At 42.1% G+C, this 15784-nt stretch overlaps 1 protein-coding gene across 3 annotated transcripts in view; it reads right to left on the bottom strand.

Annotated features, from left to right (window-relative positions):
• ntrk3b (neurotrophic tyrosine kinase, receptor, type 3b) overlaps positions 1-15784 on the bottom strand; it is a 291634-nt gene that overhangs the window by 153257 nt on the left and 122593 nt on the right. For all 3 annotated transcript variants that reach the window (XM_054770394.1, XM_054770393.1, XM_054770395.1), the window contains 3 exons: positions 3387-3541; positions 2654-2796; positions 2327-2468 (listed from right to left, as the gene is read on the bottom strand). In XM_054770394.1, the coding sequence (XP_054626369.1) occupies positions 2327-2468; positions 2654-2796; positions 3387-3541 (440 nt within the window). The remainder of the gene's footprint in view (positions 1-2326; positions 2469-2653; positions 2797-3386; positions 3542-15784) is intronic.

Genomic DNA, 15784 nt, shown 5'->3' with positions numbered 1-15784 from the left:
AAAATCTATTGTTTCATACTGTGGTATTATTTGCTCAAGACATTCAAAATGTAAAAATAAACATCTTAAAAAAATATGCATAAATCTTTTAAAAATATGATATAAAACCATAAAAAATATATAATAACTATATATTTAGAAATTCTAAACAATTACATTTACTAACTTGTTATATTATAAAAATATTGTTTTTACTGTAGTATTTTGTGATGTATTATACTGTATACATGTGAACATCTTTATAAAAATAGATACTTACAAAATTGAAAAAAGTGGTATAAAACCATCAAAAAATAAATCGATATATATTCAAAAATTCTAAATAATTATAATTATTGTATTATAAAAAATGTTGCTTCATACAGCAGTAATATTGTATAAAATATGATAGAAAATCAAACTTTGAAAAAATGTTAAACCATCAAAAATAATCAATTTTAAAAAATGATATATTTTGAAATTCTACATAATTATAACTAATCTATAAAAAAAAATAAAAATAAAATAAAAATATTTTCTGTCCATATTACAGTAAATTGTAAATGTACTCCATTGTTACATTTAATCCTTGTTATTATATTTATTTGTATTCCAGGAAGTCAGCATGCGTGAAGCGGCACACAAACATTGGCGATGCCGATGCTGTCAAAGTTCTAAGGTTGACTTTGCACACGTGGAGTACACAGTACATACAGTACCTGTACTGTACTGTACGTACAGCATACAGCTAACGTACTGGAGTATTGTTCAGCCAGCGTGCGGCGTAGGATAAAAAGGTGGAGGGGCGTCCCAATGAGCACACAAAGCAGCGGCATTGTGCATTCATTAGTCGCAATAATGACACACTGGGTTGCACACACACGACACACTCGTGGGCTATATTTAACCTCACCCTCGCTAAGCCGCTTTCCTCCCGGCTTAGCAACACTAAGTCACAACAAACATTCTTCCTACCCGACACTTTATGCAAGACCTTTCATTGTTTGCACGGGGGCTCGCTTCTTTTTACACTTGTGCGACGGCTAAGAAGGTTAGAAAAGAGCATGTTGCCGTTTTCTTTAAAAACAAAACACTTCTTCACTTTTGTTAACGCTCATGTGAGAAGAATGTGGCTTCAAATATTGTCCGTGATCTTAAAATCAAGGGTTCCACCGTGGCCACAGTTTGACCCTGGAACAGATTATTTCGATTTACGTTATTTCCTACGGGAAAAGTTGTTTGAAAATAGCCGCCAACTTTGAGGCAGATTAACAACAACACAATAATATAATTTGTCTCTTGTCTATTTTATATATATATATATATATATAAAAATATAACACAAATGTAAATGTATTTAAATAAATAAAATAAACGTAATGAAAAAATTCTAAACATATAACATGTAAAATGATTTAAATGTATAAAAAACTAATTAAAACATTTAATTAAAGAATTATACAAATAAGATAACTATGCAAATAAATTAAATCAATCTAATAGAAAATATAATAAATCTAATAAAAAATATAAAATCATTGAAAATTGAAAAGGATTTGCATAAATTACAAACAGAAATCTAATAAAAATGTAATTCATATAATACATTATAAAATGATAAAAATGTACATTTGAATATATTTGTAAAATCAATCTAACATGAAATATGACAAAAATGTTTATTTAAATACAATAAATCTAATAAAAATTGTACAAATGGTACAACAATGTAAAATTATTGAAATTAATTAAAACAAATGTAATAAAAATGTAAAAAAATTTAAAATAATTAGAAAAATAATTCACCTAACAAAAACTATCCAAAATATAAACATGTGCTTAAATATGCGTAATAACTGCGTAATAACAATATTCAAGCACAAAACAGCCTGATTTAGTCAGATATCTTTCAAAAGCTGATTTCATGAGCAAAGTGGCGAGGGATTACTGCATTTACATTCTCAGGCATCGCATTCCAAGACACGCTCCCTCGAAGCCGTCAGTTCGGGTTGCATCCGTTTGTCTCCTCGCATGCCAGTTTTATTGAAACATTGCACTTCTCTTCACTCTCAAAGAACCGCGTCTCTCGTCTGCAGAGTTTCCCTTCACATGTTTTGCAGACATAAAAAAATAGCGCATTTCGGCAGAACTTTGTCATGGAAAGCTCGCTTCTGTCCCTCGCCGTCACACGGTTTCCAGCCGCTCTGCACGCAAACCCCCACTCTGCTTTGTATCAAAGCCTAGTCTTCCCATCCCCGCGATTGCCGTGTCACGACCGCGCCCCGACCGCGCCCCGAGCACGTTTTAAGCGAACATCCACACGAGGAGCGGAGAGCGGGGGACTCACACTGGACGTTGAGCTGGATGGAGGAGTTGGTCATGCCCACCACGTTCTCGGCGATGCAGGTCAGCTGGTAGTTGTTGTCGTCTCGGCTGACGTTGAAGAGCGTCAGGTTGATGGAGTGGATGTTGGGCCAGTACACGTTGGACTGCGTGCGCCAGAAAGACAGGAAGTCATCGCAGGTGACGACACACACACGAGCTAGCACTCACTTAGCTTTACTGTTATTGTGTGTGTTTCTATTCCGAGATACAAACACAGTAAGAGCGGACAAGGCGCTAGCGCAGTAAAAATACACTTTATTTTGGAGATGTGTGTGCGTGTGTGTCTGACCAGATGTGTGTTGATGGAGTGCAGGTCGCTGACAGTCCAGTCCACTTCGGGCAGCGGTGATCCGGATCCATTACAGCTCACTGTCACGTTGTCGCCTTCCATCACTAACACGCTGCTGTGGCTCACACTGATCTCTGGCAAGTCTACACACACACACACACACACACACACACGCCATGTTATGAATACACTCCTGTTACCACTGGTGTCTACACACATTTTCACACTAAATCAATTATTCGCTTTTCATTAATGAAACAAATTTAGCACAATGGCGACACACACACACACAAACACACACACACACACACACACACACACACACTGCAGATGAGTCACCATCTGAACTCATCTTCATCCTCCTCTCCTTCACCTCAAAAAAACACAGATCCAACAATAAGGAGGTCCTCTGCCAAAAACACCACAGGTTTGGCCCTTTAAGGCCACCGTACTCGACCAGACGACAGACACAACATCCGTCAATACGTTCACATAGAAATCTCACGCACGCTGCACGTGCGCCTGTATGCACTAAAACGCCTCAAAGATCAGCTGTCCATTCATGCACTGCACCGAGCTCACGTTGCTGTTTGTCCCTTCACGTAAATCCCAACACGAACGTGTCGTGTAGAGTAGGAAGTACTCACCACAGTTGTGTATGTACATGTTGTGTAGAGTAGAAGTACTCACCACAGTTGTGTATGTACATGTTGTGTAGAGTAGAAGTACTCACCACAGTTGTGTATGTACATGTTGTGTAGCCTCATCTTGGAGGCTCCGTTCCTGCAGTACAGCTGCTGCGTGTGAAGGCCCGCCTCCCCTCGCTCCTGCCACAGCTGGATCCAGCGGATGTCGCAGCCGCAGTCGAACACCACGCCGTCCAGTCGCCTACGAGCGGAACAGAGCGCACACGTCAGTCCATCAGTGTGGGATTCGAGGCGACGGCCCCAGAATGCAGAAATGAGACCCGCCGCAGGTAAAGAGTATTTCCCCCTGGCATGACGCAAAGCAGAGGAAAGGAAGCTTGCCGCACGTACGCAAAACAAACGGATGTACCGCAAGCAGGAAGCCAACGCTGACTTTTACAACCCTCAGACAAAAATGGCCGAACTAAATAAATGGAAACTGGGATGAGCGGCAGGTGCGTGTAATCAGGAAAGTAAAAGCAGCACACAGGACCGGGCAACACAGGAAACACTAGAAAATAAAGGCATGAAACAGGAACAGGGGGATAATAATAGAAAATAAACAAAGTGACATGCAAACGTTGCGCTATTTCAAAGGTAAAAACCCTCCTTAAAGCCAAGAAGGCCGGCAGCTTTGTCCTGGTCACACGGCTTAACGGAGCGTCCCAGCGCAGCTCTTCCAGCGTAACCTTTAAAGCCTACTTGATAAAGTATATGCACCACTAACATTTTAGTGGCGGCATCAGCAAGTTTTTTTTTTACGATAATCTTCTTCCACCTGTAAAATGCTCCCTAAAAGGATGTTATGGTGCAGAACAGAGAGCGCCGCTTGATGACTTTATGTCTGCAACCTCTCCTCCATGAAGGAGCATTGATGAACAGCTTTATTTATGACATGATTGATCTTATTTATACTGCATGTTTGCCACCAGCAGAGGTTTCATCTTCATGGCACACGTTCAACTGACAAATCTCACTGATGAACACTAGTCAAAGATTCTCTATGTAACAGGAGCGTGCACTCGACTGTTTTTAAGGACCTACAACAGTAACGCTAGTCAAAGATCCTCTATATCAGAGATCCCCGGGCCGTGGCCCGGTACCAGGCCGTGGGTCGTTTGGTACCGGGCCGCACAGAAAGAAAAAATAATTTCTATTATTTCTTTTTTTTTTACGTTTTATTTTGAAAAGTGGCCGGATTTTCTCCGTTACATGCGTCTCACTTGATGCATGTCCATTGTGGGTGTGCTAACTTTATCTCATGCCGCACAGATAGACTACTACTGTATTTTTACCATACCATACAGCGCTCTGCTGTTTTTAAAGACCTAGTCAAAGATCCTCTAACAGGAGTGAGGTGCTATTTAAAAAAAAACTGCAGCAAAAGCACTGGCCGAAGATCCTCTATATAGCAGGAGTTATCTGCTGTTTTGAAGCACAGAATGCAAAAACGCTAGTCAGAGATCCTCTATATGACAGAGGCGCTTTTCTTTTTTTTTTTAAACCTACTGCAAAAATGCTTGTCAAAGATCCTCTATTTGACAGGAGCTCTCTGCTATTTTGAGAGACCTATTGCAAAAATGCCAACCAAAGATCTTTTATGTGACAGGAGTGCACTGATGTGTCTTAAAACCTACTGCAAAAAAGAAAACAATCCCTCCTCCCCAAAAAAACGATGATCAAAGATCCTCTACATAACAGGAGTGCACTGCTGTTTTTACAGACCTACTGACCCTAATGACGAGAAGCGGCATAGAAAATGGATGGATGGATGAATGAATGAATGGATGGATGGATGGATGGATGGATGGATGGATGGATGGATGGATGGATGAATGGATGGATGGATGGATGGATGGATGGATGGATGGATGGATGGATGGATGGATGGATGGATGGATGGATGGATGGATGGATGAATGGATGGATGGATGAATGGATGGATGGATGGATGGATGGATGGATGGATGGATGAATGGATGGACAAACGCAAGTCAAAGATCCTCTATGTGACAGGAGTTCTGTTTTTTTTTTTTAAACCTGCTGCAAAAATGCCAGTCAAAGATCCTTTATGTGACAGGAGCGCACTGATGTTTTTTCAAATCTACTGCAAAAAAGACCCCCCCAAAAAAAAAACAAAAAACAAAAAACGCTGATCAAAGATCCTCTCTGTGACAGGAGTTCTCTGCTGTTTTGAAGGACGTACTGCAAAAAGTGCTAGTCAAAGATCCTCTATGTGACAGGAGCGCTCTGCTGTTTTTAAGGACTTACTGCAAAAACACTAGCCAAAGATCCTCGATATACAGACTAAATGGACCAACCAGCATCCTTCGAGGAGGCATCGGCTTGGGGGTGTGGCTTAGATGTGGCAAACAGAACAACAACAAGAAGAAAGATTAGCATGGATCTGATTGGCTCATAAAGGTAGTGACATCTTTTAACAATGGCGGCCTTTTGACAAGTGTTTTTATTTTATTATTGTTATTTTTGTCAAGCAAACACCGAGTGTCAGCTCTCTAGTCGTTGCAAGCTGCGGTGTTTTGACACGCTGCTCCTCTGAGGGCAATTATGGCGGTCGGCGCACCGACGGCAATCATCGTGACAAAAAGCCTCTGGTAGGAATGGATGCTATGCCCCCCCCCCGCTTGTTTCACCGGGAATTGCAATCAAAATTCACTCCGGCACCCCAGCGGAACTACCTGCCGCATCCCGCAACGTGCTTTTATGCACTGAATGCTGACGAGATGAAAGCGGCGCTGCTTTTTTTGGCCCTGACCTTGACTGTGTCCTTTTAGCCCCTGTGGCTAAATGTGCTAACAATGCGGTGGAGTGTGTAAACACGGCACCCAGGCAATGAAGGCCGGCTCATCACGGTGGCCCAACTATTACTGCTATTTAATACTACCACTACTTCAGGAATACTAGCATATTACTACACGAGCACCTCATAGATCCTCTGCACGACAGGAGTGCTCTGCTGTTTTTGCAAATCTGTTTGAAAAATGCTAGCCAAAGATGGTCTCTTCTGTTTTTGAGGACCCACGGCCAAACTCTGTAGTCAAAGATCCTCAACGTGACAGGAGCGCTCTAGACCTAAGTGACAAACCCTCTCCAGGACGGGACGGTGCTGCTGTTTTAATGTTTTCATGACAGTCATAGATCATCTATACCGTATATGACTGGAACGCTCTGCTATTTTTTTAAGGACGGGCCTCCAAGACCTTTTGTATGGCTGAAACATTTGTAGGAATCTGCTGCAAAAATGCTAGTTATGGATCCTCTGCCGTATGTGAGGAGCACTCTGATGTTTATTAGGCTAGTCAAAGATCCTCTATATATGGGGAGCCCTCTGCTGCACTGCAAACATGCTTCATGCAGTTTTTGTGTACTGGTGCTGGCTAACAAGCAAACGTGGAGGTGTGCCGGAGATGAAAACATCCAGCAGACTCCACCTCTGCCACAAGTGAGCAAAGGTCAAAGTTGAAGCGTGGAGGCCGTCATCATTAGCGGCAGGCAGGCGTCATTAAGGCCCCCCCGGGTGAATACATTCCGAGGAGCGCCGCCACATTCCTCACTGCCTCGCCTTTTTATGTCCAATCTCTAGGCCGTGATTGGCCAATTTGGTGGGGATGAATGGTCGTCCAAACGTCCTTGGCAGAGGTCAGTAAGCGATGGCGGAAGGCATGAATAATGCATGGCGAGGCGCGGCCGCGGCGGTGGCTTCCTGCAGGTGGATGGCGCTCACACACTTGGACTCCTACTTCAGCTTACATGACCAAGTCCATTCTTTTTTCCTTCATCACGAGTGCACAATGGCAATCAAAGAGAGAAGGGGGAGGGTTTTGGAGCTGAATCCGAATCGCTTATCGCGAATGTCGATGCAACATTTGGTTTGGAGGGTAAAAGTACATTAGGAGGTTGCCCACAGCCGCAGCACAGCACCGGGCGACTGCTGTTACTTTGAAAGAGACATTTATTGCAGCACCTGCGATACCTCCACCAGGGAGGGAAGGCTTTTTCCAGGAATACGCTGCATGCAGACCTCACATTTGATGACAGTAGTTATGTCATCAATAACTAGATTATTAGTTATTGACTCTATTATTGCATGTCTGTACAAATAAATATACACAAAACAATTAAGAATAAAAATAAGAATAGAATAGAATAAAATAGACCAAACAAATATAGAAATCATGTCTATAAATAATATAAATATGTATAAATTATTGATGTAATAATTACATTATTATTGTTACCATTATTATATTATTACTTGTATTTTTATAATATAGTATTTACTATTATTATTATTATTGAGTTTAATTATATCATGTAATAAATAATTAAAGTCTAATAATAATAATAATTATTATTATTATTTATTGATTTATTTGGAGCAGTTTTTTGTACCAAAAATAAATAAATAAAAAGTCAAAATAACCTGTGTATAATTTGACTTTTTAAATTATAAAATATTATATATTATAAAAATAATATAAAATGTTACAATATTTGTGTCATATAAAATAATTTTATTTATAATATTTTTATAATATTATAATAAGATTATAATATTATAGTAATATAATATTATATTTGATCATATTTTTATAAATATTTTTATAACATTTAAATAAAAAAAAATATTTATTAAAATGATTTCCCCCCATGTCTGGTTAATTGTGCATGAATTCAAATGTTCATTTAAAAATACATGAAATGAAAGCGTGCACATATTTACTGTGGATTACGCAACATTATGTCATCTAATTACCTGCTTATTTGCTCCTACTCCTTGTCAATGTATTGATTTGATGATGGCCGCACCACAAACAAAAGCACCATGAAGTCAATCAAATATTCTCAATTTTGCACTTTCAAAAGAAAGGCTTGAAATGGCATTGAATGGCAAATTCCCTGCTGCTCTCACGCAACAGTGCGTTACGACAAATGCAACGCACCTAAAGCATCACTGGTACAATAAATCGTATTTTATTCTTATTGTTTCTCTATTTATTTGATTTGAGGGGAGCAAACCCTGTACAACTGGCTGTACTTTGATTGTTTGCATTGGTATGTGTTGCGTTTTCTGTGTAAAGGATATGAAGGATTAGAGCTCAGCAGAGCGGGGCAAACCCAGACCCCTCCCCACCCCCACCCCCCAGCCAGCACCCTTTATCCTCTCTAATTATGCTAAACGCTAATAAGAGGCAGCGCCCTTGTACATTACACACGGTCCCTTTGGACAAGGCTGATCATGGCTACACAAACAGCAGATAATGTGCTCGCGTTAGGAAGAAGCAATGCAGCAAACGTGCACGATAAGGCAACGCTCCCCTGCAGAGACACCCATGGCCACTCGAGGCGCCAATTCCCCTCAAGTCCTGCATGGTGGCAGCGCCTGACTGCGTTTGGCATGTTGATACTTCACCCCCTACCTGGCCTATTTATGCCGCACCGCTGTAATTTTAGACGTTTTTATAGCCGGCGACGTATTTATACGTTGCACACATCCAGATGTTGATGAATATTCATGAGACGCGCCGTTGTCTTGCTGTTTAAAACCGCATCCAAAGCGGCAATGCCAGTCGCTACCAACAAAGATGGCGACTTACAATGTGAAGCCTGCTGCCTAAGATGATAAAGTCAGCAAAAAAAGGTGGATTTTTGTTTTTGTCTGACCGTGTGTTAGCTAGCAAGCTACTTCCTGGTTTGTGAAAAATGACATTGGGTTACGGGATCACGCCATTTTTTATTTTGGGAAAGGGGGAATAGGTTTATTGGGACTCAAACAAAAACATATGTCAACAAAAGTGGGGAAAAAAAGTCAAGTGTAATTTTTTTGTGTGTTTTTTTTGTGTCTGTCCGTATGTTAGCTAGCAGGCTACTTCCTGGCTTATGGAAGATGATGTCACGCAACAGGATGGAACTATTTTGGATTCTGGGGAAGAGGGAATACGGTAACATCAACAGCAGAACTGGTAAAATATTGAATTAGTGGGGTTTTTGTCTGTCCGTATGTTTGCTAGCAGGCTACTTCCTGGCTCATCAACGATGACGTAGGATGACAGCACCATACCATTTTCCATTTTGGGACGGCGAACGTGTTTCTTGGGACTCAAAAAATAAAATGTAGGATGATGTAAGACAACCATCTTTGAGTGTGGGGCGGAGCGAACAGTTAAATTGAGACTCAAAAGGCAAAACTGACTCAGAAAAGTGCTAAATTTGTAGAATACTGTTTGTTTTTGTTCCATATGTTTAGATAGCAGGCTACATCCTGGTTTACGAAAAGTGATTTAATGCAACCATTTTTGATTCTGGGGTGAAGGGAATGATTAAATGGACACACAAACTGTAAAATACTGATGTTCATTTGAGTCGTATGTTAGCTAGCAGGCTACTTCCTGGTTTACGGAAGATGATAAAACCACCATTTCATTTTGGGGCAGAGAGAATGGTAATGTAGCGACACAAACGACAAAAATGACTCAAAGACAAGTGGATAATTTAGAAAATCTGTCTGTTTTTGGTCCGTTTGTTAGTCAGCAGGCTACTTCCTGGTTTACTGAAGATGTAACGCAACCATTTTTGAAACTGGAGTGAAGATGGTGTGTTTTCTTTATCATGATTCAATTCAGACACAAACAGCAAGTAAAGTGCAAAATTTTTGTATAATAATACTGGTGGGTTTTTGGTCGATATGTTAGCTAGCAATCTACTTCCTGGTTTACGGAAGGTGATGGAACGCAGCCATTTTTTATTTTGGGGTGGTGGGAATGGTTACATGGCGACAAATGGCAAAAATGACTCAAAGACAAGTGAAACATTTAGAGAATCTGTTGGCCCGTACGTTAGCTAGCAGGCTACTTCCTGGTTTACCGAAGATGTAACGCAACCATTTTTCATTCTGGGGTGAAAGGGAGGGTGAAATGGAGACACTAACAACAAAAATGACTCAAAGAGAAGTGCAAAATTTGTAAAATATTGTTTGTTTTTCATCCTTATATTAGCTAGCATGTTACTTCCTGGTTTACAGAAGATGATGTAAGACAATCGTTTTTGATTCTGGGGTGACGGGAATGATTAAATGGAGGCACAAACAACTAAGTAAAGTCCAAAATTTGTAAAATACAGATTTTTATTTTTTTTATTCATATATTAGCTAGCAGGTTACTTCCTGGTGGATGGAAGATGATAAAACAACCATTTTCGTTTATGGTCCAGTTTATGGTCCGGATGGTTACGATGTAACATTATTTTGATATGTTCACTTTGATATGCCACTTCCTGATTCACTGGTTCACAAACTCAGGCTTCGCTACACATTTTAAAATGTTAACTGTCCAATGCTGCAAATGATGACAGAAAAAATTAAAACTGTTATTGAGTTTTGCTGTAAAATGTTACGTTTCGGACCTCGCCGCGCAGGTTTACCGCCATCGTTTTAGCGTCACGTTGCTAACAAGCTAGCTAGAATGTGAATAATAGCACCCAATCTCAATCCCACATCAGCCACAGTACGTCAAGCAATCCAACTCGGAGCCACTCTTTCTCGCCGTCTGCTCTCCTGCTCCCGAGCTCTCTGGCGTCATTTGCTGCGTTTGACTTATCGACGGCAGCACCTGCACCGCAATCACGCGGAGCGCAGGGCAGGTCAGGCAAGGCTGCCGGGAGAAAACATACAGAAATGGAAGAGAGACTGTACGGTTCTCCTTGCTGGAAAGCTGCTTTTACAGCCTTTTAAAGTGCTGATGATTGCAGGTGAGATGTTCCAGCAGGTGTCTCTACGGTGCATCTGGCTGCTCCTTCTTCTTCTTCTTCTTCTTCAGCTTCATTTATTTAAAGGCGGCGGTTTTGGCATCACGGGGACATGAAATGATGAAATAAAAGTCTTTATTTCCATGCCAGTGCAGCTGCAGGGGAACTGATGCCTTTCCAGTCGACTACGTGTGACTGGTTTACACAGCCTCTCTAATCAAGCTGCGCTTGTGTCGCGGCGGCGCTAAAGTGGCGCCCTGGTGGCCGCTGACGCGCCGCACAGGCAACCACGCATAACAAAAAACATTTGAAATCATTTCCCTGCTTATTTACTGGTAAGCACTTCCTGCTGCGAATGCTAATGCAAAGCAATGCTGGAAGGGCGTGCGTGAGCGCTGCGCACGGGAGTAGATATTTTGTAGCACCGGCACAGCTATGTGCGCTAAAGTGCTAACATTACACTCACAATTTAACAACATCATCACGCTGGGTTAGCCTGTGCGCTATTCACTCAAAAACAACATAGTCACAGCTGCCTGTCCGATAGTTGGCAGGCCTTTACTTAAAGATGTGTAGCAAAGCCTGATTTATTTTGGGATTTTTAAGTTGTTGGGGGTTTTTTTAACAAATCTGTGTTCCATCTTCCATTATTCCTATTATTATATAATATTATAATGTGTCAGGATTACAGAATATCAAACATATGTGGCTCTTGTGTCCCGAGGGTAAAAAGTGTGGCCATATAGTGCTAACATTACACTCACATTTTAACAGTGGCATCATGCAAGGTTAGCCTTTTCGCTGTCGAAAAAAACAACACGATCAAAGTTCCAGGTCCCATGTGTGTACAGATAGTTGGTGGATTTTAACTCAATCAATACCAAAGACGTCTTTATACGTCTTTTACAGCAACAAGAGGTGATGACTAAAAGATGTCACTGTTAGAGCAGTTTTAAGCCATGAAAAACGGCCACAAGGTGGCAGAAGTGCATTTGATGAGAGCTCGGCATGGATCTTTTGCGTGTAAAAACACACTCCACAGCAAGGAGGAAGTGGGAGAGCGTGGAGGAGGTTACGCATTGTAGGGAAAGTTTAACATATGCACATGCGCACACACGCACACTTGCATTTCAAAAACCCATATTTAGAAGGTCCTAAACAAGTTTTCTATGCCTAATATGTCTTATTTTGTCTATTATATTGGGTATTAGGAGTGTAAAGGTGACTATAAGGGTGTTATTTCATGTCTAGAGGGCTCTAAAAATGTTAAAACACATATTTAGAAGATCAAAAATAGGTTTTCTACGCCTAATGCGTCTTAATTTGTCTTATTATGTCTACTAAACTGGGTAATAGGAGTGTAAAGGTGACTATAGGGGTGTTATTTCATGTCTAGAGGGCTCTGATAACGGTACAAACCTGTATTTACAAGGTGGTAAACACGTTATCTCTCCTTGATATGTCTTATTTTCTCTTATTATGTCTACTATATTGGGTAACAGGAGTGTAAAGGTGACTATAGGGGTGTTATTTCATGTCCACACAGTTCTAATAATTGTAAAAGTTTTACAAACCTGTATTCAGAAGGTGGTAAACAAGTTTTTTATGCTCCCATGATCAAAATATTGATTTATAAGTAAGGAATCCTACTTTGTGGAAATTCACTTATCACGATCAGGTGTGGAAGCAATGAACCACGATAAACGAGGGCTACTGTATCCTACATTATCATCACAGCATCGGCCTTTATATGAGTGGGCGCTGAGGAACCCCACCACTACAGTCCAAATGGAAATGCTTCACTATTCCACAACCAGAAATAGCTCCTTTCACAATAATTGAGTGCTTTTTTTCTCGATATTGCTGTAAATTGATTCCAGCGGCAACGTGGCTTTTAACACTCTTTAGCACGTAGGCCGCCGCTGCCCTCAATCCGCTCTTTTCTCGCACATTTAGCATTTTAATTCTCTCTTTGCTTCTTTGATGTTTCTCCGCCGCTCGCCGCCAGCGTGCGCGTGGCGTTCCGCTAATAGTTTACCCTCGGTGCCACGGGCGCACTAATAAGAAGCCCGGGTTCACGTGGTGTAATTTACCTGTCACGCGGCCTTTACAAGAAGAAGCAGCGCGCTTCATTTATTATAATCCAGCGGCGGCCGTATGAGAAGATTACAGGTTGGATCCATTCTCCGTCGTCAAAAGAGAAATCCATTTCACAGCCAGAGAGAGACGTCAATGTTTGCCTTTGCCTGCCGGGATTTAGGAAGCAGTAACAGAATAAAAGGATTGAGAATGCGCGTCGCTTCAGGAGCGGAATATTTCCTCTTTTTGACCAGACGGAGTGAGAGCTCCCTCCGAGGCTGCCATCGCTTCACGTAATCCCCGATCATCTCGCCCACCTCCCTCCTCCGGACGCCGCTGCGGCACGCCGCCATCTTTGTGCACTAAAGGCCACGCAGACAAAGAGACCGAGGCGATTATGCGCGCGGCAGCTTCCCCCATTGTGACGCCGAGGCCTTTTCACGGCCGACACAATGGAGGCGACATGACGGAGATCTCACTGATAGATGACATGATGTCTTATGTCAGCTACATCGCCTGCGTCCACCTGAACGCGCATCTGATGCACCGCAGCCACACGCTTCAGCCAGCACTTAATAGTGTAGACGCAGGCCGACGTGTGCGTGCCCGCTTAACCTGACATCAACATACACGGACTGGGGCGGAGCGCCAAATTCTGTACCTGATTGACTGCGCTCGTCTCCAAAAGGGGTCATTTTTATGAAGAATCCAGGACACGTGTCGTATGACGGCAGTATTAGCAGTGTTGTATGCGGGTCGTATTGTAGCCACGGCAGGTGACTGGACTTCCTAGGATGATGAATATGTGACATCCACTGTACATGAATCCCTCGCTTATCCCTGTTATTGTTTTCAGAACCGACTGTCTTAAGTGAATTTCCGTGAAGTAGAACTCCTTATTAAAAAATGGAATACTTTCAAAGTTAGTGCATAGAAAACCTGTTTCCAACCTTTGAAATATGTGGTTTTCTTGACATCATTAGAGCCCAGTAGACCTAAAATAACACCCCTATATTATACGACTCACACGTTAGCGTTGGGAAGGACAAACAGCGTTTTTACTCGTCTGTCGAAGCAGAAAATACATGTGAGCTCCATAAAACTTTTAAGGGACAAAAATAAACCCGCAATTGTGGTGTTTGGCATGTGCATTAGAGCCCCCTACAGGACTGGAGTGGAACAACATCCACCAGTGCAATTGTACTGCATCATGCTTGCAGCTGCTTCTTACTCATTTGGTTGGCTTATTTGGCTCCACGAGACGGTCAGAATATCAGCACCAGCTCTCAGTACGATGCGTCGTTCTCCGAGCACAATCATAAACACATTTTTTAATGACTTTTGGCATCGTTATCTTCTTGCAGGTATCGTTTGTGATCGTGTCAGACTGTGCGGTTGTTTCACTGCATAGAAAATGCAGCATGTCGCAGCTCTGTCATAAAAGTCAATAAAATGCACTAAAAGGAGCGTGTCGTGAGACGATAACAGCTTACAGATCATACGGCTCCATTAGCATAATATCCGTGGGTTCAGCAGAGCGGGTGGCCACGTCTCAGCGCCGCCGCCTTGTGTGTTTTGCTAATAATTAACGACCAAGGGAACCCCGGGCGCATCCCGCCCCCTGTCTTCTGTCTCCTCACCAGACCTGATTGGATGATTGGCACTTGGCGGCACAGCAGAGACGAGAGTAACCGTGTCGCTACTCTGCCCTTGATCCGGTGACTCATTTTCCATTCCACCGCTCAAACGGCGCCACGCCGCTCCGACTGACACCTCCTAACGCAAGAAAGGAACGGACATGAAATGCGGACGGTCGTTAGCATTCATCAGGAACGCGCAGGCGTAACCCCGGCCGCGCCGCTCGTGTACCACAACAAAGACGCCATTTGTATGCGTCCCAGGCTGGCTTCGGAGGAAGCGCACAGCTGAAGCGTGTCGTGCTTTGTGAGCCGGAAAGGGACTTCGGTTGTGGGTTGCTCTAGCTCGCTTGTGATTTGCTGCGTCTTGTCGTGTGTGTCCAAGAACTGGGAGAAAGCGGGGTAAACTTAGGGTGCGTTTACACAACGACCAACAGGAGTTTCACAGGAACATTCCACAAAAAACGCTGTAATATGCATGCCAGGCCACGAGTTGGCGATGTCGCAAGACACACACCATTTGGCTTGGTGCTAGCGTACTGATGTGTATTTTACCAGTCCTTCATTAGCGTAGACGCCGCATGAATGAATGTTGGCCTGAGCACATTTATTCACTCATTCAATCCCAGCCATTTGTCAAAAGACAACCTCTTCAGGAGCAGCCATTTTAGACCATTTGGACCCATCTTTCCAGGCACACAGACTATAGTGTTGTCTTGTACCACAAGAAACATGAGACTCCCGTCTTTCACCAGAAAAAAAAGTTTGTTTCGACCTTTTTCAGTACTCAGTAGAACATAGGTAAGTTTGAGGAAAATATCAGTTCCCAACTAAAATAGGAAGAAAACTAGCTTTTTGTGAAAAGATACATTTCAAGCATAACTTTCACTTCGACACAATTTTTTTTCTGCTTTTGTGCTTAAATATCTAAACAACTATACCAACATAACACAAAAAAGGGTTGT

This window comes from Dunckerocampus dactyliophorus, chromosome 3 (assembly GCF_027744805.1).
Source record: "Dunckerocampus dactyliophorus isolate RoL2022-P2 chromosome 3, RoL_Ddac_1.1, whole genome shotgun sequence".
Taxonomy (NCBI): domain Eukaryota; kingdom Metazoa; phylum Chordata; class Actinopteri; order Syngnathiformes; family Syngnathidae; genus Dunckerocampus; species Dunckerocampus dactyliophorus.
The sequence above is the reverse complement of the archived record's forward strand: the minus strand, read 5'-3'. Positions and strand labels throughout refer to the sequence as shown.